Consider the following 14,840-nt stretch of genomic DNA (forward strand, 5'->3'; position numbering starts at 1 on the left):
TCTTGGTGAGGCTAAGACATTGGGTCAAATCTACTAAGATAAAATTCATTAGCAATAAATGTAAAGTCTTATACTCAGGTTCAAAAATCAACCTTACACATACAAGGTGGGAGAAGCCTGGTTAGGAGGCAATTCCTTTGAATCCAGTTTTATTGGCATCCGAGTTCAAAGTGGGTCAATGCTGTGATATGGTAGCCAAACAAAGTTAATGTGATCTTTGGATGTTTTAAGAGAGTCAGAGTGTCCAGGATGAGGGAAGTAATATGTGCTCTGCCCTTGTCCACACTGGATTATTGTGTTCAATTCTGGATGTCATGTTTTAGGAGGGACGTTGACATACTGCAGATCATCTGGGAGTGTGGGTGGGGATGACCAAGATCGTCAAGGGCCATAAAGTCATGCCATGTGAGGATCAAATGAAGAAATTTGGCATGTTTAGCTTAGAGGAGAAAAAACTTGGGGAGGTAGAATAGGTATATGTTTTCTGGCTTCAAGTATTTGAAAGGTATCATATGGAAGAGACTTGTTTTGCTTCTCCATAGAGTATAGAATTAGGAACAATGGATGAAAAGTAGAGAGAGACAGCTTTAGCCTCAATATAAGGAAAGACTTCTTAGCTTTTGGAACTATCCTCAAAGTGGGACTGGTTGCCTCAGGAAATAAAAGTTTTCCCTGCAGTGGAGGTATTCAAACAGAAACTGAATGACTGCTTGTTGGCTATGTTACAGAATGAAATTTTGTTCTGGCACAGGTCAGACTAGATGATCTCAGGTTCCTTTCATCTCTGAGATTCTGTGTTTTTTTTTTAACTTTATAGGCCATTTCTTGGGAATGACAAAGATTAGACAATTTCTTCCTTTAAATAGCATGGATCCCTAATGTTTTCTAATATTGTTTTGCACTTATATCTCAGACACTACAGACTGTTTACAAATTCTCACATGAACCGACCCTGAATTTCCTTTACTGTATACACGTCCTGTTTCATATTTGGAAACATGCCAATTTGCAGATATGCATGTCTCTCCGAAAATGATGATGAGGGTTCTGCCAAATACTGAGTACTATTTAGGGCCATTAAAAACCATTAAGTTTATTAGCTCTGACTAAAGATAAGCAGAATAAATCATCTGTTGCCCAAATGGGAAGCAACTTTTATTTTTTTTTCTGTCTTTCACAGCCATCAGAACTAGTTTTACAAAAAGCAAAAAATCTCACAAGTACCTCTAAATAATTTATTATTTTATTTTGTTTATCTTTAGTACAAATCCATATGTAAAGTGATGGTGATTATGAAGGACTGGAATTTAAGAATATCTGGAAGGTCCAAGCTGTGCCAATCGGCACAGACATTTTTAAAATATATTTCCACAAAGAAAATGGACATAGTAGGATGAAAAAGTAAAAAAAAATTGCATCCATTGATTCACCTGGTCCTTAAAATGTTAAACCTTTTTTAAAAATTAAAATAACTTTCAATAATGTCAGATGGCAGGCACAACTAATTTGGCCATTTGCCCTCTAGTAATGCCTTAGTGTGACTTAGTAGAGATTGCTAGATTGGGAGGCAGGAAAGCTGGAGTTCAAACTCTCTCTCTCTCTCTCAAGTTTTAGCTGTGTGCCCTGGGCAAATTATTTAATCTTTCTGAGTCTTGGGCAACTTTCTAAGACTATAGATTTAGAACATAGGATCTTAATTTATTGCCATGTGTGAATGAGTACTGTACATCTTTGTCTATATTTTATAGCCAATGCTTTCTATTGCCTAAAAATTATAGATTTAGAGCTAGAAGGGGATTTGGAGGTAATTTAGTACAATTGCCCCCACTTTTTTTTCACATATAAGGAAACAGGTCCCTAGAGATTAAGAAATTTGCTCATGCTTATATAGTAAATGTCAGGGCTGGGATTTGGACTCATGGCTTCTTGACTCCATGTCCTATACTTCACTGAGGCAGGAGCTTTGGGTTTTTGAACGCTGTGCCAGCATTATAATCTGTACAGGTAGATTGAGTATGTGCAATGATAAGATCACCAATCCCTAAAGTATTTATATAAGAAATGATTTTTTAAAAATTGTTTGAAAGACACCAATTGACTATTACAAGATCTGACATGACTTTTCAAAAACTCCTTTTCCTCCTTTGCTTTAAATACGAAGGTCAAAGACCTTATTTTTTTCCCTATGAGAGTATAAACTCTTTTACAAGGAGAGATTATTTCATTCATTGTATTTATGTTTCTAGCACATAACATAGGGCTTGACGCATGGCAGGTATTTAATAAATCCTTGTGGATTAAATGCTTGATTCAGAGATATATAATTCAGATTTAGGTAATGTTATTTTAGTTGTCCATTCTTCCATAGATCTTAAAACAAAAGCAAATAGATATTTATTTTTTGCTCTAAGTTTCAGCTTTATAATTCTTGTTTAAGAATTTTATTTGGCTTTTAGCCAAAGTTCTTCCTCAGTGTGAGAATACTATATTCTGTCACTCATATTACACACCTCTCTTTTTATTTACTTTTGCACCAAACATTTTTCTAGACTTGAACTTACTTGACCTTTAAAATAGGGGAGAAAATCCTTTTATTTCATTTTTGAGCCTACTCATATGTGGGCTATTCCCACTGTCATCAGTATTAAACTTTAACAGATGATGAAGTAAGTATACTGTTCATTATTAGCTAAGTCATTATTACTGCTAAGTAAAGCAGCAAGAATTATTTTTAATCAGCTTGGTTTTTAAATGATAATTTTAAGAATTTTTTTTGGAGGTGGTGGGGAGGATATCAAATGAGGATGAGTTTGAATTTAGCTCTTGTAATCCTGCAAATGACCAAGAATTTAAGTTCAAGTAACCCTAACCAGTCTGTTCTTCTAATTTCAGATCTTTGGGTTTCTGGTATGTATGGGAATTATTCTTGCAATAGGAAATTCAATCTGGGAACATCAAGTTGGGGACTATTTCCAAGCATTCCTTTTTCGAGATGAAGTAGTGAAGAATCCCGTTTTCTCAGGATTTCTAACATTTTGGTCATACATTATTATTCTGAATACTGTCGTGCCTATTTCCTTATATGTGAGGTAAGAGGTCTTGACCCTTTTATAATGTGAAAAAAATGTTGTCTATGTGTTTTACAAAAGCACTTTGTTTATTTTTTAAAATTATGGTAGCTGCCTTGACGTGCAACATCTGTTACAAACAAAGCAGCTAAGTTTTTGAATCTTCTTAACACTTTTATTTTCAAATTGTAAGATACACTTGCTCCTTGGCTTGATTATGTTTTTTAGATTTACTTTTCATTTAAACATATCAGTGTCAGTATAAACTTGAATATCTAAATCAGTGAGAAAGAGGTGTAATCTAAATGTTAGAAGAAATTCTAGGTACCCTGGATTGATCTATTGGGATTGGTCTCATTCTGAGAAAATGATGATAATGATGATTAGCAAGAATAATAGCTTTAATTTGTATAAAACAGGTTTCTGACTGAGCCTGGAACATTTTGCATGGAGTGTATTTTGTTGTTGTTTAGTTATTTTTAATTGTGGCCAACTCTCTGTGACCCTGTTTGGAATTTTCTTGGCAAATAAACTGGAGTGGCTTACCATTTCTTTCTCCAACTCGTTTTACAGATGAGGAAACTGGGGCAAACAGGATTAAGTGACTTGACCAGAATCGCACAGCTAGATTTGAACTCAGAAAGAGGAGTTTTCCTGATTTCAGGACCAGCATCCTAACTACTGCACCACCTAGCTGCCCTTTTATGTTGTGTGTTAGTGATGCCTAGTTGGTAGGCAAAATATTGAATGCCAGATGATGAAAAAAGAGTGAAATTGGTACAAGAATGTTGAAGAGGAGAGGCTTTTTTTATTTCTTTCTTCTTTGAAAAAACTTGGGTGATTGTAGATATTTTCTTTGGAACAAATTCCAGATATAGAGAGAGGAAAAAACTTTGGAAACTGTAGATATGTAGGGAAAGTGACTCCTCAAAATGTCCTTAATTTTGGACTTGCCTTTCTAGAGACTTAGGGGAATTCTCCATGGGTAAAATAGGGGCCACTCTCTCTCCAAATCTCTCACACCAACTCTCTCCCTCTTACACAGTATCTTGCTCAGTATTTTTTTGGTTAATATGAAATCACTCATATGAAGCACCCAGAATATCCCATGCTTGGTTTGAAACCTGCCTTACATTTGTATATCACTTCTACATAATTTTTTTGATTTTTACCAAAATCCCTGAAAAGTTCTTAGAACAAATATTATTTTCTACATTTGACAGTAGGAAATGAGGAAATGAGGAAACTAAGCTCAAAAGTAGTTAAATGACTTAGTTGAGGTGTTATGGCAACTTCTATGAAGCCAGAACTTGAACCTAAATCTTCTGACTTAAAATCAGAGCTCATTTCCCTTTTCCATGCTGAATGTTAAGTTGACACTGAACAAAGAGAAACATAATGCAAAATTCTTTTGACTTTTTGATTGATCTCATATAGATTTAGACCAACAATCTTAGTGTTGAAATGGATCACGCCACTGTGGTCTAAGAGAGCTAAAAGAAGCCTGGGCGACAAATCAGGAAAACAGGAAGCAGAAACTTGGTACATTCTAAAATGTTCTAGATTTAGATTCAAAGGACTTGAGCTCAAATCCCACCTCTGCTACTTATTAACTCTGTACAAGTCAATCAGCCTCTTTGAGACTCAATTTTCTTATCTATAAAATAGTAATAATAATAGCTAGCATTTAGATATTGCCTACTGTGTTCCAGGCACTGTGATAAACACTTTACAAATATTTTCTCTTTTGATCCACAACAACCCTGGGATGGAAATAGAATCATGCAGCTAGTACTTCCTTCCTCTAGGTTTGGTGCTCTATCCTTTGTGCTGGCTATCTGCCACATGAATGAAGGGATTGGACTCCATAACCTAGATGTTCCTTCTAGCTCCAAATTTGTGATTCTATGATCCAAGTTCTGACCCTCACACTTCCACTAGTTAATTAGTTGGGTGACATTGTGCAAATGTCTTAATCCTTTTGTCCTCAATTTCCTTATCTATAAAACGAGTCCAGATTATTATCAAAGTCCCTTCCATCTATACCATTTTATGGTCTAAATGTAATATTTTTTGGTGCCTTAGAAATTTTTCTTAGTGCTTTTCTTTGGCCTCAGTCAAAGATTACTACCTTTCTAGGAATCCTGCCAACATGGAGAACCACAAGGACACCACGGGCCATGCTATATTATTCTCCTTTTTATTATCCATGTGCAATGTTTTTTGTTTATTCATTTCAGTCATGTCTGACTCTTTGTGACCCCCATTTGAGGTTTTCTTAGTAAAGATAATGCAGTGGTTTGCCATTTTCTTCTCCATCTCATTTTACAGATGAGAAAATTGAGGCAAATAGGATTAAGTGACTTATCCAGAGTCATACAGCTAGTAAGGATCTGAGATCAGATTTGAACTCAGGTCTTCTTGACTCTAGGCCTGGCACTATATTCACTGCCCCACCTAGTTATGGAACAGTTTACAAATTATCATAATTTTAAAATATCGGAGGAGCAGAATGGTATTGGGGAGAATACTGAAGACATGTGCTGTTGGGCCTCATTTTCCTCATCTGTAAATTGGGGTTATAATAGTAACACTAGTGACCACAGAGGATCAAGTCAGGTATTGTATACAAAGAACTTTGTAAACTGTAAAACACTATGGAAGGAGAAGCTATTATTATACTAATTATTCTTAATTTTTATGTAGTTAGTTTCCAGAATAATAAATGCCATTTCAGAAATTGTATGAATTTTCCATCTTAGTTAGACTCTTGCTAAAGAAGATAATTGCTTCACTTCCAAAAGAAAATATTTTACTTAACTTAATTATTCTTATTTTGTTTTTACTGTGTATAAGAATATTTCATCCTAAGCTCTCAAGCTCCATTCGAAAAGAGGTTGCTTTCTAAAACCTTCCTTGGTCCACTTTAACTATCAAATTGAATTTTTATTTTTCTGTTCCAAACCTAGTTTTTAAAATTTTTTACTTGCCTACTGAATAATGAGGAGTTACTGGAAGCCTTGTACAGTGGGACTACCTCAGTTCAAATTCCACTTCTAATACTTAATACTTATATGACTTTGAACAAGTGATTTAATCTTTCTGCATCTCAGTTTCTTCATTTGTAAAAAGAAAGGATGGGGTTGGGTTTAAAATCTTCTGCACTCCTTTCTGACCATATAGTTATGATCCTATGAAATTAGAGTCAGAAAACTTTTAATCTTATGTCTCTATGCCTTATTAGTTGTATGATCTTGAGGCAAGCAAGGTTATTTTTTTCGTTTTCTTCATCAGTCATTTCATAGTTGGTTTGATGCCTTCTGACCCCACTTGAGGTTTTCTTGGCAAAGATTTTGGAATGCCTTGCTATTTCTTTCTCCAGCTCATTTTACAAATGGTAAAACTGAGGCTAACAGGCGTAAGTGACTTGTCCAGGGTCATTCAACTAGGAAGTGCCTGAGGCTAGATTCGAACTCAGGAAGATGAGTCTTCCTGACTCCGGGTTGGGAACTCTATCTACTGTGGCACCTCGCAGCCCCATCTTCACCTACAAAATGGATATAATAATACTTGTACGACCTACCTCATAGGGCTATGATGCCACTCAAGGGAGCCGATATCTGTTAAAGTCCTTTGTAAGTGTAAAGTGCTTATACAAATGAGAACTACTGTGATCATTAACACCACTGTCATCTCTACATTATCTCTCCCCAAGTTTTTTACCTGGATCTTTCCCCCATTTTCTTCAATCTTATTTGTGATAGAGAGAAGAGATTTTCCTCTATGAAATCCTCTCGTTTGGATGTGAGTCAGGAAGCTGAAACATCAAGTTAGGCAGAATTCACTTTTGGTGGTGGCACGTGGCTATCTCTCCACAAATGGCTTTGGGCCCTTTGGAGCTGTGGTCAGACTGGGCTCTACTTAAGCCCTAGCCTACTGGCTCATCTTTGATTCTGAAGACTGTTCATGCTTGTATTCAATTATAGCATCTGTAGTAAATCCTGCTCCTTGCCAGAATAACTATGGTCAGCTTTTATGACTTTTCCTTTTATGTCTCAAATGAATAGTAAATGTGCCTAGTGGCTTTCCATCTGCACATGTGCAAACACATATGTGTGTGTTGTCATCAGGAAGCAAGTATATTACGCACACACGACTCCTTTGAAGTGATTTGGCATTTTTCATTCACTGCATTTGAAATACTTTTTAAAAATGAGGAAGTGATTTATTGCTCAAAGAAGGTGTTGGAAGGAGAGCAGCAGAAGATGGGGTTCTCTGTGGACTGGGAAGGCATGGAAGATAAGAGAGGCTATTTCTTTCAGCAGCTAAGCCCTGGTGTTCTAGCCTGACCTTAAAGAAAAGGGTATTCCTTATATTTCTAAGTTATTCAGTGGTGACTTTGTTAAAGCAACCAAGCAGTGACAATTATCAAAATGCTCTTCCTAATGATGACTCTATTCAGAAGCTCAACTTCTAGTCCTAATGAAGTTATCATGTTTTTAGATTAAATATATATATTTATATATATATATATATATATATTAAGAATTAGAGACATTATGGAGTAATAGATAGAGAGCTGCCCTTAAAGCTTGGAAGCCTTGTTTTAAGTTCTGTCTTGGACAAAAATTGTCTTCAGGACCCTGGGCAAGTTACTTGACTTTTCAGCGTTCTTATTAACTTTTTCTGACTATTACATAAATAGAAATTTTGTACCTTTGAACTACATGTCCCAGCATCCCTTTCCTTTTTCATCCCCAAGTTGCATGCTTACGTTGTTTGTATATAGATATGTGTAACTCCACCTCTCTCTCTTTTTCCCATGTGTGTGGCTGAGAAAGGAAAGCTGGCTTTACTCAGGCTTTTACTTTCGGCTTTTCTTCCCTTACTTTTAATTATTATTAATAAATATTATTAAATATAATACTTGGAGTATTTGGATATTAATTTTTAATCTCACAGTTATAGAGTTATAGATGAGAAAAATGAGGACTGGTCTCAAGTCCTACAGAATTAGAATTAGAAGGGAGTTTAGGGGCCATCTCATCCAACAAGAATCCCTTCTGTGATATACTTCACAAATGATATTATGACCTAAAGACCTCTTTTATGTGAACACTGAACCATTTAGGACTATTAAATGATTCTGAATCTACATACACAACAGACTTTATTTAGCCTATATCTCTTCCTCTTTTCCATAGGAAGAGCATGTAAGACAAATGTTATGCATTCTTAGTGGGGTATTGAAAATCCTCCCTGTCCTCTGTATTTTCTAGAAGATAAAAAAAAAATCAATAATGGCATTTACACAGTGTTTTAAATTCCACAAAACACTTTATATAGGTTAACTCATTTGACCATCACTACAGCCTGTGAGGGGGTGAAGGGAAGGTAGGTAGAAGGAAGGTTTGATGGGAAAGAGGAGAGAGGAAGGTAGAGGAAGGGAAAAGAAGGTAGTGTCCCCAGCCCCAGCAGGGGAAAATTGACCTGAGCCCTTCTGGGGCTCAAAAAAAAAAAAAAAAGATCTGAGAGCAACTTTAGAGTTTAAAATAGCTAGATTTTATTTTAATTAGAAAGGGGAAGTTCTAGGAAAAACTAGGAGGTAGATAGAAAGGGGAAAAGATGCCAAGAGTTCAGGATCCGAGCCTTCAGGCTGGAGATCAGACCCTCCAGGGTAGAGAGAGAGAAAACGCACCAAACTTTCTCTTTTATACTTTCTCTGACTTTGTGGGAGGTGTCAAGGGAAGTTGTAGCAGAGAGAGTCCTGAGAGTTGTAGTCTCCCAGGGTTTATGATAATTCCAAATGACACAAATCCTTAGATGTAGGTGCTATTATTTCCCCCATTTTACAGATGAGGGAAATGAGGCCCAGAGAAATTAAGTGACTTACCCAGGGTCACACAGCTGGTAAATATCTGAATTACAATCCAAATTCAGGTCTTTCTGACTCCAACTCATTTACTTTATCCATTGTGCAACCAAGCTGCCCCTTAGTTGATCAAATCCAGTAGCACTTTAAAAAAAAATCTTGTAAGCACCTTGATAGCCAAGTTGAATTTCCATTTCCTCATCTTATAAAATGCTCCTTCTCCTATTTCTTGAGTCCTTCTCTATTTCCTTCCATTCTAGCACCTTTCCTTCTTCTTTTCCTCCTTTTGCTCTATTCTTTCTAATCTTTAAATCTTTCTCTAGCTCCTTCAGCTCTAGTCTCTCAGTATCACTTTTTCTCCTTTAAATAGAGGATCCCACATGTCCCTGGAAGACCTTGTCACCTACCCCATGTTCATTATGTGATGCTTTGAATAATCACATATTATGTGTATCCCAACCTCCCATCCACTGCATTCTCTAAAAAGATCAGGAAAGAACCTTAAATTAAATAGCAGAGAATTTGATTCTACAGGCTTGAGCAAGTCTTTTAATTTTTTTCTCCTGACAACTGATTTGCCTTGATACTTTTCCCCTCTCCTTTCTTACCACTCCTTCCATGTGGTTCTGGAACCTCCTTTTGTGTTAATATCTCTCTGGGTCAGGATTAGAAATTTGCTTTCACCTCATCTTTACCTTAAAATACAGGCTACATGCTTCTCTATAATCCTTTGGGTCTTTCTGGGACTGTGGATAAACAGCCCAAATGTTTTTCATTTGCTTTTTCAATTTTCATCATGCCCTTGGCAGGGTGAATGTTAGATTCAAAAATTGCCTTGTAGCTAAGAAGGCACTTTGTATTACTGGAGATGTGGACCTAGTGTGACCTTTGCTCTATATTTCTGCCACCTAGGCAAAAAAAAATCTCCTTTTCCCATTATATGGGTCCTCCTTCAGCCTCAAAATTCCCCTTTTCTTTCTCTTCAGATTTCAAATTTCCCCTTCCTCAAATTCAACCTCTGGCATTTTTCATAATTTAAAAACTTTCTAAGTCCTGTCCTTACCAATTCCATCTCCATTGGTTTGAGCCCTCCCCCTGGTCTCATTCAATTTTTTCTCCTAACCATCAGAAGAGCCATTACGCAGAAGGAATGGCAAAGCAGATTCTGCAACCCAGAACTTCTGAATTCTAATCTTGTGATTTTACCTCTCTGCCACACTAACAGGGACTGCCATTTTCACACCCTTCAGACTTTATGCTTAAAAGTTGATTTTAGCAAACATTTGTCATTAGAAAGTTAGTCTCTAAGAGCTTTTTTCAGTTATAATAATTTGTCTTATATCACTTTTTTTACCAGTTGTTTATTTAATAAGATTAGGCATTTATAAAATGCCACACAACTAAGAATCATGGAATATTATATCCAACACCTTAGATATCAACCAGCATAGTATATGTCTATCTGTCTCTTCCAGTCTAGACTGTGAGCTCCTTGAGGACAAGGGCTGTACAGGTTTGCCTATGTCCCAGGGAAGAATCTTAGAATCAGAACTCACTTCCTACTTACTCTTCTACCTGTCCTACCTCTCTCACTAGCTGCCTTTCTCTCCAGGGATGGCTTTTCCCGAGACCTCTTGACTGATTGGTAAGTTCCTATAGGGGAATGTTATATCTTTTTTTTTTTTTTTTCATTTCTTTCCTTCCTTTTATTTTCTCATCCCAATTCTATACATCCTTTAAGGCCTACCTATTTCTTTTTTTTGTGATTTGAAAAATTTTATTTAATGAATTAATTTAGAATTGGTTACATGATTCATGTACTTTCCTGCCCCTTCTTCCACCTACCCTCTCTCCCATAGCCAGTGAGCAATTCCCCTGGGTTTTACATGTGTCATTGATCAAGACTTATTTCCATATTATTAATATTTGCATTAGGGTGATCGCTTAAAGTCTACATCCCCAATAATATCCCCATAGACCCATGTTGTTTTTCTTCTGTGTTTCTGCTCCCACAGTTCTTTCTCTGGATGTGAACAGCGTTCTTTTTCATAAGTCCCTCAGAAATGTCCTGGATCATTGCATTGCTGCTAGTAGAGAAATCCATTACATTTGATTGTGCCACAGTGTATTGGTCTCTATGTACAATGTTCTACTGGTTCTGCTCCTTTCACTCTGCATCAATTCCTGGAGGTCGTTCCAGTTCACATGGAATTCTTCCAGTTCATTAGGGAATATTATATCTTGAGGAGCTTTGGTTATACTGCTCACTTCACTCATACCACCAGCTGCCTTATCCTAGGAAATATCCTCTTCCCTCCCCTCTGCTTCTAACTCCATTTTATATTTTGATTTCTTCTATTAGCTTGCAAAGCACTTCAGAATAAGAACCATCTTATGTTCTTGTTTTGTATCTCTAATTCCTAGTACAATACCTGGCAACTATCAAACAATAGTCTATTATTTGTCTGTCTGTCTATCATCTATCTCTGATTATGTATCATCTATCAATCTATCTCTATATCTCTATCTCTGTTTATCTATCTAGTAATCTATCTATCTATTATCTATTCAATCGATTTCATTTTACATACATGGAAACTGAGATCAGTGGAGGTTAAGGTACTGCTCCAAGAGACAATCAATAAATATTTATTAATTGAGTGAACTTCTTTATTTTACTAAGACCCATTGACTTGTCCAAGTTGAAACAACTTGCTATCTGTGGAGTTGGGACCCAAAACTCGATCTCCTGATTCCTAGCACTGTGCTTTTTTGGTTATACCATAGATACCCTGCATGCACTGATGTTGTAAAACAAGAACCAAAACGTCCCACTGTGAATCTCCAAAATTCCTTTTTCCTAAAGAAAAAGAATTCTTTTCCCTCCCTTTGTTCTACATGATATTTTTGGAATTTTATCTTTCTAATGGACTTAGCAAACTTTTATTTGCAGGTATACTAACATGAAACACCCACGTTTCAGTTCATTTGCTTTGTTTTGGATTTTCAGAAATCTAGTGAGATGATTGAACTGTAAATTTGGTGAACATCCAGCATAGAACCAGACTCTTTATCAAAGTCTGTCTCTTCACTGGCTTTGCCAATTGCCGTATTAAGGTTCTTGAGCTGCAGATATAGTAGCACTGTACTCAAGAAAGCTATATTCTTAAGACCCTAAAATTTAAAGCTAGAGTGTATTTTAGACATCCTCCATTCTCATACCTTCATTTTACAGACAAGGAAACTAAGGCCCAGGAAGCCTTTGGAAGGTCATACAACTAGTTCACAGTAGAGGTGGGACTAATTTCCAACTCTTTAATCATCTAAAATGATTTAATCATTTAAAAATCATTTTACTCATTGTTCCATGATACCATGCTGTCTCATGAATTGTTTTCCTATTTAAGACTCTTCTGACCACAGTGTGCTGGTACAGAAACACCATCATTATCCAACCACAGATGTGAGCTATGGAATGTTATAAACAATTATCAAAACATGAAATAACAGTCCCTTCCACGTGAATAATGGGTCCATTTAGTTAACCTCATTTCCTTTCCTCCTGAGTCATTTTACTAATATTCATTTTACTCTTCATTTAGCTACTATCTTAAATTTCATTTAGCAAAAGTCTTATCTTAAACTTCATTTAGTAAAATAGCTACTGTCTTAAACTTCATTTAGTAAAACAGGAGGTCTAATGACTCGTCATGGGGAGAAGGTCCGAAGAGGTATCCCCTTTAAATCATTTAGTGAATAGAATCTAGAAACTTATTTAATAGTTGGATTCCTTCAAAGCAGAGTCAGCCAAGAGCACATGTATTAATACACTATACAAGAAATAACTCCTCTGGGCCTGATAAATGTGAATTGAAAGCAATGATAATTTTTCTGGGGTCTCATGTGTTTTTTGGTTCATATGATTTTTAAAATTAATTAATTAAGAATACTTTTCCATGGTTCCATGATTCATGTTCTTTCCCTCTCGGAGTCTCATGTTACTCTATTCCATTATTTTTAATAACATTGTGGGAAAATGCTAAGAAGATTGGGTAGGATTTTGAAATAAAAACTATATTATATTTCTTGGGAGGTAAAGAACATTAGGAGCTTGGGAAATAGTATTTTGACTCATTTATATAGTCTGCATATAGATTTTCCTATAAGGAATTTGGCAGGCAAATTGTAACAAAGTTTGGCATTTTTGATGCTGACTAAAATATTTTTCTTTTTCTATTTGCCCCTTAATGTTTTAAAGTGTGGAAGTTATCCGGCTGGGTCATAGCTATTTTATAAACTGGGATCGGAAGATGTATTATTCCAAAAAAGAGACACTTGCTGAGGCTCGAACAACAACACTCAATGAAGAACTGGGGCAGATTGAATATGTTTTCTCAGACAAAACAGGCACCCTCACTCAGAATATAATGACTTTTAATAAATGCTCCATTAATGGAAAGACCTATGGTAAGTTATTTTCTCCATTAAAAAAAAATCTTTCCTTTGATATTTTCTTACAAGTTCATTTTCTTACATCTATTCTGTTTTGTTGAAGAAAGTCTTTTTCAATTTGATAAAGAATTAAATATTTAGTTTGTCCTAAACTATAGATTGATGAAGCAATCTGTTTATCCTATGGTATTTGCCTTAGAATGTAATTTCTAGAATGGGGACATCCAGGATTAGCAAAATAATAGTTAGATTCTTATCTTCTCCATGAGGAGTGCAGCACATTTAGGATTAGAAAGCAATCTGATAGATGCATAAAGATATATTATAAAAAAAAAAATCTGTGAAATGAAGGAGTTGGACTTCATGATCTTTTAAGGTCTCTTCCAGCTCTGAAATGTATGGTTCTGTTCTGTGATACTCTGCAAAGTTAGAGAGCATATGTTTTTACTATTTTCTTTGATGAGCAGAAAAGAAATTCTGAAATAACTATAGTAGTATTTCAAAGTCTACCATGCCCGCTGGCACTTATTTTAGTATCTATAAGACTATATGGTCTATAGACAGTGTATATAGCATATAGCCTTTTAGGCATGTAATACATATAGTAGATACATATAGTGTGTATATGAGACTTGGTTGACCAAAACAGTTATTCCAGAGAATTAACACATCCTAGTTGAGGTTTTACATGGCTGTCATGATGATGATATTTCACATTTATATAATACTTTAAGATATGGAGAATGAATACTTTAAACACATTATCTAATTTGCTTCTCACAACAGACTTTCAAGGTAGGTGCTTTTATTCTCTCCATTTGACAGATGAAGAAACTGAGGCTCATTTGAGAGGGCAATTTGCCCATGGTCCTATAGGTATTAAGAGTCTGAGATAGAACTGGTGCCCAGTTCTTCCTGATTCTAAGTCCAGAATTCAATCCATTACACCACACTGTCTCCCCAACTGTTATTTTGAATTTACTCATACTTCATTGCCTTGTCCCTTTTATCCTTTTGACAAAGGTTCAACACAATAAGAAGACTTAAATAAAAATTTCTATTGCTGACACTAGTTCTACAAACTCGAACAAATTGCCTAAACTCTGTGAGCCTCAGTTTCCCTATTTAGGAAAGTGGGAAAAATAATATTTGAATCACCTATTTCTTATAAGTTTTTGTGATTATAAAATGGAAATATTTATATGTAAAGCACTTTAGAGGCATTAGAGTACTATCAGAATGTCAGCTATTATATGGGTCCAGAGTCATGATGAATGCATGAACAATGTACTTGGCATTCCATTCCTGGCAAGGTACCATTCAAGCATTTCTGCAGCCTGACTGTAAGACTTACATCCCTTCCCACTGTCCCAGGAACTTCAGAGGCCCATGTCCTGTTTCTCCATACTGAAATCTAGTAACTCCATGGAGTTAGGACAGCCCAAGAA

At 35.9% G+C, this 14,840-nt stretch overlaps 1 protein-coding gene across 1 annotated transcript in view; it reads left to right on the forward strand.

Annotated features, from left to right (window-relative positions):
• Positions 1 to 14,840, forward strand: part of ATP8B4 (ATPase phospholipid transporting 8B4 (putative)) — a 215,222-nt gene that overhangs the window by 105,846 nt on the left and 94,536 nt on the right. The window contains exons 10-11 of the mRNA XM_044660050.1: positions 2,893 to 3,089; positions 13,199 to 13,407. Coding sequence (XP_044515985.1) covers positions 2,893 to 3,089; positions 13,199 to 13,407 — 406 coding nt within the window. The remainder of the gene's footprint in view (positions 1 to 2,892; positions 3,090 to 13,198; positions 13,408 to 14,840) is intronic.

This window comes from Gracilinanus agilis, chromosome 2 (assembly GCF_016433145.1).
Source record: "Gracilinanus agilis isolate LMUSP501 chromosome 2, AgileGrace, whole genome shotgun sequence".
Taxonomy (NCBI): domain Eukaryota; kingdom Metazoa; phylum Chordata; class Mammalia; order Didelphimorphia; family Didelphidae; genus Gracilinanus; species Gracilinanus agilis.